The sequence below is a fragment of the Marmota flaviventris genome, chromosome 8 (genome assembly GCF_047511675.1).
Source record: "Marmota flaviventris isolate mMarFla1 chromosome 8, mMarFla1.hap1, whole genome shotgun sequence".
NCBI classification, from domain to species: domain Eukaryota; kingdom Metazoa; phylum Chordata; class Mammalia; order Rodentia; family Sciuridae; genus Marmota; species Marmota flaviventris.
The window spans coordinates 58387913-58400750 of NC_092505.1; the positions used below are offsets into that span (position 1 = coordinate 58387913).

General features: G+C 39.3%; 1 protein-coding gene across 1 annotated transcript; it reads right to left on the reverse strand.

Annotated features, from left to right (window-relative positions):
- Positions 1-5307: 5307 nt before the first annotated feature.
- Positions 5308-11939, reverse strand: Ndufb4 (NADH:ubiquinone oxidoreductase subunit B4). Its single transcript, XM_027935976.2, has 3 exons — positions 11708-11939; positions 6758-6904; positions 5308-5427 (listed from the first exon to the last, which is right to left on the reverse strand). The coding sequence occupies exons 1-3, from the start codon at positions 11885-11887 to the stop codon at positions 5365-5367; spliced, it is 390 nt and encodes a 129-aa protein (XP_027791777.1). The 5' UTR covers positions 11888-11939; the 3' UTR covers positions 5308-5364.
- Positions 11940-12838: the final 899 nt, after the last annotated feature.

The window sequence follows — 12838 nt, forward strand, 5'->3', positions numbered from 1 at the left end:
ATTTGATGGAAACAGCTTCTTTTACAGATTTCTAATATCTTCAGATGCCTCGTTGATATCCTGAACAATACAGAGAGAGATAAGAAGTACACTGTACCTCCCCCAAAGTTATGTGAAGACTGTATCAGCTGCCTCTAGAAATGAAAAAACACAATAAGGAAAACAAATCAGGGACAGGATCCAAGTGATTTCAGAGCACAGATATGATCTTTTTCTACAGGCAGGATCCATGCTAAAAGATAAAAAGACATAGTACTCAAACAAACTAGTCTGTCAGGGAAGCAAGACTATTTCAGAAAAGGGGAAGGGTGTCATACAAGGATAAGGAATTATTAAGAAGACTGACTCCTCATGCATGTGCATAAAGGGAAACTAATAGAGATAATATACTTAGACATTCATAAAGCTTTTGACAAGTTCACATCCAGATGAGTCATCTTGGGATTGGCAGGGGCTGCTTTATTCTGCAATGAGGACTGCCTCAAAAATTGAAAATCATGTCTGACTGAAAATTCACAGCCTCATTACTGGTATTCCTGCAGCCTCCCTTGCTCTATGATCATCCTCCACCCAGGAACCAGAGTGCTCTTCCAGGAATGCAAATCCAATTAGGTTAGTCCTGCTTAATACCTTCAATGGCTCTCACTTCCATCATGCAGAAGTCTGAGCTCTTTGTGTGACAAGGGCCTTATGATCTGGTTCCTGATTACCTTCCTCATTACACACTTGTCATTTTTCTGGATGCTCAGCAGTACCAGTGTGGGCTCCAGTGCCCTGTGCTAGCAGCAACAGTGAGACAGATGGCAGCATTTGGAACTCAGACAAGGTGGCAATTGGTATGTTCTCATCAGACTACTCATTTGAGACATTTTTTCTTACTGATTAAAAAATATTTTTAAATTGATTAGACTCATAAGAACACACTGCTCAATAATTCTTAGTGTTAAAAATTCCTGCTATGCGGGGCTGGGGCTGTACCTCAGTGGCACAGCACTCGCCAAGGATGTGTGAGGTACTGGGTTCGATCCTTAGCACTAAATAAAAAATGAAACAAATAAAACAAGCCATGTTGTCCATCTACAACTACAATTTTTTTTTAATTCCTGCTATGCAAAAACTGCTCTGAATATTGCTTTCTTTCAACATTTTGGCATCAAGGATACTTTGTAAATATTTTTTCTCATTACTAAGGGACACTAGATGATTCCTGATAAAAGAATATTGGTATGATCAAGGATTACTATATTTAATTTATCTTATTTAAGTCTTAAAATCATTAAGAAAAAGACATATCACATCAGAAAAGATAGGTAATAGATTTGAACAAGTAATCATCAAAATAAACATAAATGGACAAAAAAATATGTGAATAATGTTAAGTCTTAATAATAAACAAAAGGTCAATTTTCAATATATTTCATCATTCAGGTTTAAAAATAATAATAGTAAATAATCATTGAGACTATATTTCACTTTTAAAGTCTTTTATAAGTAATAGCTCTTGAAACAATACTATGTAATTAGTATATCTATCATAAAGATAAGGAAACTGAGGCACAAAGACTTTAAATACTTAAATAATAGCAACCACTAAATAAATGCTGTAGGGCTAAGTGGTACATTATAATTTCAGTGGTAGCACAGGTACCAGGCCCTGGGTTCAATACCCAGCATTAAAAATAAAGAAAAGAGCCAGGCATTGTAGTGCATGCCTATAATCCCAGTGGCTCGGGAGGCTGAGGCAGAAGGATCTCAAGTTTAAAGTGAGACTCAGCAATTTAGCAAATCCCTAAGCAACTTAGTTAGACCCTGATCTAAATATAATATAAAAAGGGCTGGGGATGTGACTCCATGGGTAAGTGCCCCAGGTTCAATCCCTGGAGCCAAAAACAAAAGAAAAAAGAAAAGAAAGGGAAAAAGAAATTAATTACAGGAAAATCATGTCATTCCATGGAAAAACATTCAAGACAAATCATGGAACCAGAAGCTTACAAATCATTATGCACAGTGGATCTCTTTTGGTTGGGGGTGGGGATATATAAGCAGAGAGGGCAAAAAGAACACTTTAGAAAGATACATACCAAAATATTATCTCTGTGTGATGGAATTGGGAATGATTTTTATTTTTTTCTCTTACTTAACTACCTTATAGTTTTCTTACAACAGACTTACACATTTGCATTAAGAGAAAAATACATCACAGTTACCTAAAAGAGACAACTGAAAGTCAAAGTAGGATTCCTACCGCTTTTGCCCTCTAGTAAAATGAGAATAAAGTATTACAATTCTTTGAAGTCTGGAGAACAATTTAAGAATAATGGCCATTAAGAGGGCTGGGGGAGGCAGGGGCAGACAGTAATTGTAATGATATAGTCAGGAGCAAATTAAAAACAGGAATCCCATGGATATTGAAATGAGAATCACATGATTTGGCTATAGATCCAAGATGGTTTGAAGGTCCATTTTGCAGAAATTCCTGGATTTTTACTCCAACATTCCCCCATTACACACAGCTTCTCCATGTGTCTAGCACTCTGGTCCCCCTGAATTGCTGTTTCTCATACTGTCCATTATTTCTGCCTCAAAGCTTCAGTTCACTCACAGATTAGGCTTCTCATTTTTTCAGTATCATAGGATGAGATAGCAGAAAGTGGGAGATAATGTCTATACAGGTTTAGAAGCTTTCCAAATCAGGATGTCTGAGGATCCAGTGGTTTTCAGCATGCCAGGACAGCCACCTCCAAAGTCAAGGACAAGTTTTTCCACAGAACATACACTCTTATTAAGAAAAAAGTACCTCTTTGTCAGTCTCTGGATCCCAGAGGCAATGCATACCCCGCTTGGAAACACTGCTCTGACCTACTTATGGGGTGATTCATAAAGGTACCAGTTTTTTTTTTTTTTGTGTGTGTGTGTGTGTGTGGTGCTGGCGATCAAAACCAGGGCCTCACACATGTCAGACAAGCACTCTACCATGGAGCTATACCCCCAGCCAAGCTACCAGTTTTAAATGGAGCCCAACACTCCAGGAATTTGTGGTATAGCTGGATGTTGCTTAGAGTCTCTTGCAAATAGTATAGTTGTCGTGCAGGCTCCTAAGATTCTGAAGAAAGATTATGCCTTCTGCAGCAGAGAACAATTCACCATTCTAAAAGCAGCTGGGCATCCACCATACCAAGTAACCATTCAACAAAAGCTCTCCACCATGATCTGCATTTCAGAAGCACTGGGTCATGATGGCAGGTGGACATAGCACAAGTGAGTTCAGGTAAACCTACTGAAGACTAAGCTAAGGTGTCTGCTTGGGGACATCCTGCAGAGTTGGCTATGTGGATGCAATAGATACAGTGCTATGCCCTAACAGCTAGGACCCCTGAGTCTGAGAACCAAGAAAAGTAGGATTGGCTCCTTTTGCCATCCCAATGACTAACTTGTGGAATGTGTGCTTCACTTCTCCATGAATTTTGTTTTGCTACTTAAGAAGTCCCAGCATGGTGGAACATGGGGAGAACACAGCTGTGCCAGGGAAGCAAAAAATCTGAAGCTATGACTACCTACTGGTTATCTGGGGGCTTCTTCTTGTGTCTGGGAACGAAGACCATAAGTTTCCATATTGGCATCAGTGACACTAATTACAGGGAGCCAGAGTAACTGCTACACAATGGGGACAGGAAGATCCCTTCCTGTCTGGAGACCAAGGAATTCACTGGAGTATCTTGATGCCTTAGCATCCAAGCAAACTATAAACAGGAGATTGCCACAACAAAGGCCTGATGATGAGTAGAGTAACTAAGGTTCTTGTCTTTGGAAATGTAGTTCTTGGTGACTCCATCAGGCAAGCAATCTAGATCTGCTAAAGTGATGACCAAGAAAGGGACATGGTTGGGGGAGAGGGGCCAGTAGCAATAGTGTAGACTGTAGCTTGTTTCTCCTACATTGTTCTCTAGATTCTATCTAGCCATCACCTTCGAGGACATATTATAGATTGGATTTTATGCACAAACAGATCTAAATAGTCAATGGAGTAAAGAAATCATATACCTGTGTGCCTGCCTCACAACCATTTGATCTGTCTTTTCACTCCTGTTATGGCTGCCACTATTAGTTGCCTGCAGGTGTGACCTGACAATACAATGCCTCAGATGCACAGCCCATCACCTTGCTTTCTGCCTTAAGATTCCTTCCTCTTCCACATATGCCTGGAAGAACCATTTTAGGGACTGGGATGTGGTTCAGTGGCAAAATGTTGGAAGGAAAAGACTCTACATTCTATAGGTCTCCTCAGAGGTCCCTTGTGGGAGCCTGTTCCTCTCAGAGGCAAGAGGTCAATAGCACACATTTGATGGGCTTTCCCTCCTTCCATGTTTCACTCTTCCCAGTCTCCCACTCCTGTTCTTTCAGATCCTAACATAAGTTACGTAAACACAAGCCTCTCTCTGGCTTTGTTTTTTAGTATAATAAAGGTTAATACCAGAATCAAATGAGAATAGTAGTATGTATGCTTTGAAAGTTAAAAACCAATATACTCCTGTAAATTATCCCTACAAAGTATACCGTTCATCTACAGTACTTGATTTTACTGTCTTCATGGATGAAATTGTCATCACACTGTTTCAGGACTGAATTATAAAGCAGGGAGTAGGTGTTATTTTATTAGCACTGTTATTTTATTTTCATGTTCCTGATCTTTTGAGGTAGTGATCATTACTATCACCATGCTGTAGATGAGGAAACAGAAGCCCAGAATTCCAACTGCTAAATTTAAATTGTGTCTTCTAACCAGATCTGACCTCCAAAGCCCACACTCTTGACCAATGTATTTTTGTTCCTCACCATGACCTCCACCCTCCATCTTCTCACCCCACTGAGGCCTCCAGTCCAGCCATATTCCTACATATTTTGCCCTTTTGTGCTCTTGTTTTGTTTTATGAACTTAAACCCAGGTCAAATGTCGTTTTCCTAAATTCAAACAGAGCTATTTCCTTATCAGTTTACCTATATCATTTTCCCTGAATATCTTTTAAACTGTTGTTACTTTTCCCTTGTATTATAACTGGGACCAGACAAGGAGTTAGGTATTAAGTGGTACCAAACACATAAGCTAATTCAAGTAAGAACTGCTCAATGAACAGTTGTGAGTATGTACTCCTTAAGCACAGATACTAAGTCTGTCCTAACATGTTGTATTCTCAGCATGTAACAGTGATATGGCAGTGATTCCCAGAACAGGATACTTTTGCTTCTTTGTTGTTAGGGTATAAGCAAGTTTTAACACTGAATCAAAATAATGCCAAGAAAGAGAAACTATTTAATAATTATTAGAAGATTTATTAAGCAAGAATATATTAGTCATCATTCCCAGACTTAATAGGAGATATTAAATTTTCGGTCCAATTTTCCTTCCTGGATAAGTTTTTCCTTCCTATCCTGTATAGACAGAAAAAAAGTACATTAAAAACAATGCATTCTGGAATGACTCACGGTACAATTCTGAAAATCAGAATAAAATATTCCAAACTTAATTGCAGTCCCATCATCTAAAGTTCAAGGAGTGGGAGGAAGTAGTAAGCTGAAGAATTAAAGAGACAACAAGAAATTGCTCCTACTCAAAAATTTCCTTACCCACATTTCAGGAATTAAAAATAAATTACTCCACTAAAAAGCATATATTGAAAAACAAAACCAAACACCTTGTGGGAAAGAGTGACCAATTTATCACACAATCAAAAGACATGAACTCTGATAGAGAATGGGCTGGACAGCTTAAAACAATGGTAGATTGAATGGGCTCCAGTCCAGATGGCATCACAAGGCCTGGGGGCTGTGGCTCAGGGTCCAGAGCCAGGAGTAAGTGGCCTAGTGCCAGAGGTAAGCTTAGCTTTCTCTGCAATCATACACATAGGCCTCTCAGCGCAGTGATTCCCAGCCCAGGCTGCCTATGCTTCTCTGTTGTTAGGGTTATCAACATGTTTTAACATTAATTCACAAAATATGACCAACATAAAGAGAATTCATGCCAAAGGGGAACATGCTATATGATTTATGTATTCTGCTAATACTTGACCCAATAAATCTCTCTTTTAAAACAAATGAACAAAGAAACTAAATGAAGATTTTGCAAAGGTATCTTAAAGTTAATCACAAAAGTTTAGTTTCTACATATCTTGTAATGAAAAAAAAAAATTTAACTTTAAAAAAGTTATTTCAGGGGGCCAGGGTTGTGGCTCAGTGGTAGAGTGCTTGCCTAGCATGGGTGAGGCACTGGGTTCAATCCCCAGCACCATATAAAAATTAACAAATAAAATAAAGGTATTGTGTCCATCTACAACTAAAAAAAATATTAAAAAAAAAAGTTATTTCAGTATTCTTTTGCTTAACAATCACAGTAAGGTCCTTATGTTATCTAAAAACTACTTCATGAGCTAAGGTCAAGTTTTAGAAATTTAAATTGGCCATTTTATTTCTTTAAATTATAGAGTAGTCATTAAATCAAATCTGAAATGCCTAGAGGCTACCATGATTTTTAAAAAAGTACACTTATATTGATATACAAACAACAAAGCAATAAAACCAAACATATAATTGAAAACTTCCTATTTTAACTCTTACTGGAAAGGAATAAAGATAAAAGAAGAAAGGGAAAGAAGAGTTCAGGGCTAAAGTGGAAGGGGCACTGGTGGCAATATTAGGAGCTGTAGCTGGTATCTCCCAAAGGAACCTATCACACTAATAACAAACACCTGGTTCTCATACTTACCCTATCAGTTTTAAAAACATAATACCAGAAGAAGAGGGGTCCAATTCCAAACAGAGCTCCTAAGAGTGAGTTCTTGGGAGTGGGTCTGAAATTTGGATAGATATTTGCTGATCTTGCGTAGGTCCAGCGAATTAAGGCAGGATCTTCCTGAAATAAATGAAAACAAAAATTATAAAACTTGGGTGATACTAAGAAACAAATTCATCAGGATTTCTGTGAAGGAGCATAGAAGATGTAAATTTCCTTCTCCACAACAGTTAAGGATACACCCTGAATATTCCTAATTAGTTTCAGTAAAGATCTTTCCTTTCTAGCTATTTTTAAAATAATACTGATAATCCTATTCAAATCCTTCAGAATTTAAAATATTCTTAACATCCTTTAGTTTTCTATTTATTTAAGAATCCTTATCAAACTATCATGAAGCCACTTTTTCTCCCTTATTAGTTTTATCTATTGTTCTCTAGACTGTTTTCAGCTTCATTATCTTTCTTGAAGTATGACTATCAAAACCACACAGAATTCCCATGGTGCGTGAAGACAGGCAGATTTCATACCTTAGAATGTATTACACTGAGCTCAAACATCCCTTTGAACCTGTATATTATGTCCTCACCCTTTTCACTATTTTTGCACTATAGGCAAAGTAATGAACACTGCTGTAGAACGCTATTATATTTGCTTTCATCTTATATGGTGTGATAATATTAATAGTTTCTAGAGCAGCAGAAGGTATTTTTGAACTTCTGAGTCAAGTGAGTGTTCACACCCTGAAGATTTCAAGCTGATTGAAAGGAAGAGGAGCTGAAAGGTGATAAGGGAAGTATCAAGCTTTGAATTTTGTCTAGGAACTTTCTTAGTGCCATTCCAATACTGATCTTTCCAGGCTACAAATAAGCTGCAGGAAGACGAAGGCAGAAGTAGGTTAAGTGAAATGTAAGTTTCTTAAACTGATATTTTAAAAGCAAAATTAGTGTATTTCACACTATTAAAAGTTTTATAGAAAGGTCAAAGTTGTAAAGAAAAATAATCAGCTTGTCTTGGTTAAAAGAAAGACAGGTAATTGCCCATTGTAACATATTTTATATTAGAATAACTACCTAAGAATAGCAAACCTACCCAAACACATAATTAAATTTAATTAGCTCAATCCCCAAATGATTTTACAAAATTATTCTCTCCAATTAACTGAACATTCAGGGTCCTAACTAACATTAAGTCACAAGTGGTAAGACTAAAATAATTTAACTGGGTCTTCCACAGTCAAATTTTAAACCAAACTGAATTACAGCAATTTTACCCTGAGATAATCAGCTAGAGCTGGAAATAAAAAAACCTTTTGGTGAAAATGCTCCCCTTGCTTTCAATCAGGCTGAAATTCCTTCAGGGTGCGAACACTCACTACTAGACTCAAAATCCAAAAATACCTTCTGCTGCTCTAGAAACTATTAATATTAACACACCATATTAAAATGAAAGCAAACACAACAGCATTTTGCTGCAGTGTTCATTACTATGCCTACAGTGTGAACAGAAACAGTAAAGAGGGTAAGGACACAAAATACAGGTTCAAAGGGATATTGGATCTCGATACATGAAAGATAAATACATCTGTTCTTCTATCACTTCTGCTATAAAGGCATTTGAATGATGATCTAGCAACAGACATCTCAACCTGCCAGACACCTTTTTATGCTTTAATATCTACCTGCCAGATCTATCTTCCATAAACAGACATTTTTTTATAAAGACATCAACTGCCTTATGACCATGGTTCATTAAGAGAGATTAAGAGATGTTCTAAAAGACACACCATGGGAAACAGCTTTCCTTCTGTGACACTGCTCATCATCCAATGGAGTTTCAGCAGCATTTGACATAGTGAATAGTCCTTGAAACTATTTCTTCCCTTGACTTCCAGGGTCCACACCTGCTTAATTTTCCTCCTAACTGGCCATGCTCTCTTCATCTCTTTTGCTCTTTTCCTTCCATGTCCCCAATCTCTTCCATGTACCCAATACAGTAGTACCTCGGGCCTTGCTGCTCTTTCCTAACTACATTCACTCCATTAATGATATTATCCAGCCACTTGACTTTCATAGCTATCCATAGGCTAATAACTCCCAAAATTATACCCCTAGCCCTAGACTGCTACCCTGAACTCCAGACTTAATATCCAATCACCTATTCAACACTGACATATTGTCAAACAGACATCTCGAATGTCACTCATCCAAAACTGACTCTATAATATTCAATTCCATCTCTATACCAGTTCCTTCTCTATCCTTTAAAAGGCAACTTCATTCTTCTAATTGCTTAGGTCAAAAACATTAGGTCTTCTTGGACTTCTCCCTTTCTCTCATATACCACATACAATCTGCTAGCAAAATTGTTTGGCTCTATTTTTAAAACCTACCCAGAATCAACCACTTCTTACCATCTCCACTGCCACTATCCTGGTAGCAACTATAAATTAAGACATTCAGTTACTCCTAACTCATCTTTCTGTTCCTGCCCTTGCTTCCCCATATTCAATTCTCAACTAAGCAACTAGAGAGAACTTGTTAAAATCTAAATCCCAGATTATGTTACTCCCTTCTCAGTAGAAATCCTTACAAACCTGATGTGACCTAGTCCCAGGTACCTCTCTGACCTCATCTTTTCCACTCAGCCATCATCCTTCTCTACTTAAGCAATTTGGGGTGGGGTGGGGTGGGGTGAGGTGGGGTACTGCGAACTGAACCCAAAGGCACTTTGCCACTGAGCGTACTATATCTCTAGTCTTTCTTATTTTTATAGTTTTGATACAGAATCTTGCTAAATCACTGAATTTGTGATTCTCCTGCCTTAGCCTCCAGATTCACTGGGATAACATTTTTTGAATTAGCCAGGACACTCCTGCCTAAGAGCCTTGTATTTATCATCCTCACTAACTAGCATGCTACTTCCTACATGAGGTTAGCTCCCTGGCCTTAATTTCATCAGACCTTCATTCAAAATGTTATATTCCAAGCAGCTGCTTATCCTTCCTGCTATATCCGAGTGGAGTCTAATCCCTTCACTATCTTTCTTTTCATACCACTTATGACTATTATGTTAAATTATTTCATTTTTTAACTTGCTTATTACCACTTGCTTGCTCTACCACTGGAAAGAAAGATCTACAAGGAGAGGATTTTTTTGCTGGATTTGTCCTCCTGTTACCTCAGCATCTAAAATAGGCCCATAACAGACCCTGGCAATTATTCACTGACTAAATCAATCATTCCTAAATGCCCAAAGATTAGGAAAGAGAATTTACAGGTATTGATTAATGAGCATGCCACATATTCAATTAACAAAACAACTAAAGAGACAGGTATTGCTATTTCTATTTTACAGATGAGAAAACTAAAACAGCCCTGGGTCATAGAGCTGGAAAAGAGAAAATCTAGGGTTCATCTTTTTTTATTTCTTGTTTTAGTATGTACTATCTAACATCAAATTCAATTATGTGCACATGTACATAACAGATGTGCTTTTCTGAACCTTCTTCCCAAGTAGACAAATTGTGGTAGCAAAGAGTACCGCTAACTAGGTAAAAGCAAATACTGTGGGTTGCAGAGACCGGGGTTCAAATTCAGCTCTATGACTTGCTAATGGGTATATCTGAATGAGATATCTTTTTTCCCCTGCTATCATCTCATCTGGAAAAATGTCAGAGTAATAGACCTTAATGCATTGAATAGTTGTGACCACATTTGAATAAAGAAATATTCAGAAAGGTACAGTGTCTGGCACGTTGTAACTTTCCTTCAATACTCACAACTTTCAAAATTTTCTATAGAACACCAGTGCAAAAGTCAGAGGCATAGGACCACTGAGTCACATCCCCCGCTCTATTTTGGATTTTATTTAGAGACAGGGTCTCACTGAGTTGCTTAGTTCCTAGCAGTTGCTGAGACTGGTTTTGAACTAGAGATCCTCCTGCCTCAAGCCTCCCTAGCCGCTGGGTCTATAAGAGTGTGCCACTATGCCCACTAAAAGTCATCTTTTTAGGGCTGGGGATGTGGCTCAAGTGGTAGCGCACTTGCCTGGTGTGCCTGAGGCACTGGGTTCAATCCTCAGCACCACATAAAAATAAAATAATGATATATTTTTAAAAAGTCATCTTTTTAAACATCTTCTTTGAAATATTTTGACAGCTCTTGCACAGAAAACTGTGTAAAAGCACACTTGCTAAATAGTAACTATCTACTTACTGGGCATATATTATTCTCTGAAACTGTTACACGAACTACCTCATTTAATCTCAATTCTGTATGAACATTAAAAAACAAAAACAAACAAAAAAAAACCACTATGAATTAGGGGGGTTAAGTAAGTTGCCCGAAGTCAAGTTTGCCAATGTGTAGTGCCTTGGGGTCTTACTTCTAAAGTCCAAAGCTTCAGGAAGCTGTGGGGTCTTTAAAAAACATGAGATGAAGAATCACTATATTCCCATCAGGAGTGAGCAGTATTCCTACTAATTGTGATCAGAAAGATATAAAAATACCTTCTTTAATTATACATATATGGGTGTATGTGGAGGGGTTCTGAACACACTTGCTACATGCCAGGCCAGTCACGTGTCTTATCTCATTTAATCTTCAAAACCGCCTGGTAAGAGAGGAAGTAACAGTTATGCCTGTTTTTCAGGTAGGAAAGACGGAGCTATGCAGAGCTGAGCCACTTTCTCAAGATCACCCAGAAGGGAAGTGATCAACCTGACCAAGCTCTCTGGCCAAGGTCAAAGGGCTAAGGAGTCAGCCTGTCTTCGGGGCCTGGAAGAGGGCCCCGGTGTATAACACGGACTGGGTACGGCGGCCGCCCACCATTTGGTCCCCCTTGGCCTATCTGGGCTGCCCAGTCTGCGGGGACCGTCCAGACTCCGGCCCGAGAGTCCCGCCCGGCCGGCCCCCCACTCACGATGAGCCCTCGGCGGTTGGGGTCGTTGTACTGAAGCAGATACTCCCGTTTAAGCCGGGCTCTTATGGCCAACCTCTCAGCTTGCGCCTTCCGGGTTTCCGGAGATATGTCGTATTCGGCGGGGTCGAGGGTAGGGGGTAGAGTGGCCAGACGCGAGGGCTTATACTTTGGAAACGACATCTTGGCGCCCTGGCGCAACTGCGCCTGCGTGGCTGAGGCCCGCCCCTGGCAATCGGAAACGCAGCCTCAGGAAGTGCGCCTGCGCGTTACTGGGATCGCAGGGGTGGAGTTTAACCAAAAGCCGCGTTTTGTTCTGGACCTTCCTCCACTAGCGAGCTCTGTATCTGCGGTGTGTGCGCGGTGTGCGCATGCGCAGTGTGCAGCTCCCCGTAGCCATCCACTGTCAGTCTTTCTGCTGCGTTTTAGGAGACCTTGGTGAAGGTGACATGTGAGACTGGACGGGACAATGAAACCGGTCTAGCTCTTGCATTCAAAGTCTAGTTTTCGTTGTGGGTAAAACCATACTGTGTGACCTTGGAAAAGTCAATGTCTCTGAGTTCCTTTCCCTTATCTTGGAGATAATGATCCCTATTTTATCCATCTAGCAAAATTGCGGGCACTAAATAAATAAAGTAGATGTCGAAGTGCTTTGTGAAAAGTAATTCCCAATCCAAAATAAAAAGCTTGTCTGTACCTTACCGCGTTAGGTTACACAACATAGTACCACACTTTTCGTAGGAATGAAATAATAGGAGGATGATAAGAACGATATATAGAAAGAAGGATTGCCTAAGTGTAGTGGGCGGAGAATGAGAAACTGAATAAAGCTCATGAAGAAACAATACCTTAAGAAGCTAAAACTTCTTACTTAAACTCCTTAGTACAGTTCGGGTACTAAAAATGAAAAACATCTTTATAGACATGAAGATACACAAAGGGGCATTGTCTCTCACCATAAAAGATGGAGTAGCCAGCAAGATGACCTCGCCTGTAATCCCAGGGACTCAGGAGGCTGAGGCAGGATCATTGCAAGTTGGAGGCCAGCTTCAGCAATTTAGGGAGACCCTGTCTCAAAATTTAAAAAGGGCGGAGGATGCAGGTCAGTGGAAAAGTGCCCCTGGGTTCAATCAA

What these genes read in the sequence shown, in the direction of transcription:
- Ndufb4 (XM_027935976.2), bottom strand. Translation starts at nt 11,887, where the DNA reads ATGTCGTTTCCAAAGTATAAGCCCTCGCGTCTGGCCACTCTACCCCCT. An exon ending in CCAACCGCCGAGGGCTCATC is followed by an intron (nt 6,905 to 11,707) that starts GTGAGTGGGGGG and finishes CATTTATTTCAG; the next exon opens with GAAGATCCTGCCTTAATTCG. An exon ending in ATGTTTTTAAAACTGATAGG is followed by an intron (nt 5,428 to 6,757) that starts GTAAGTATGAGA and finishes CTGTCTATACAG; the next exon opens with GATAGGAAGGAAAAACTTAT.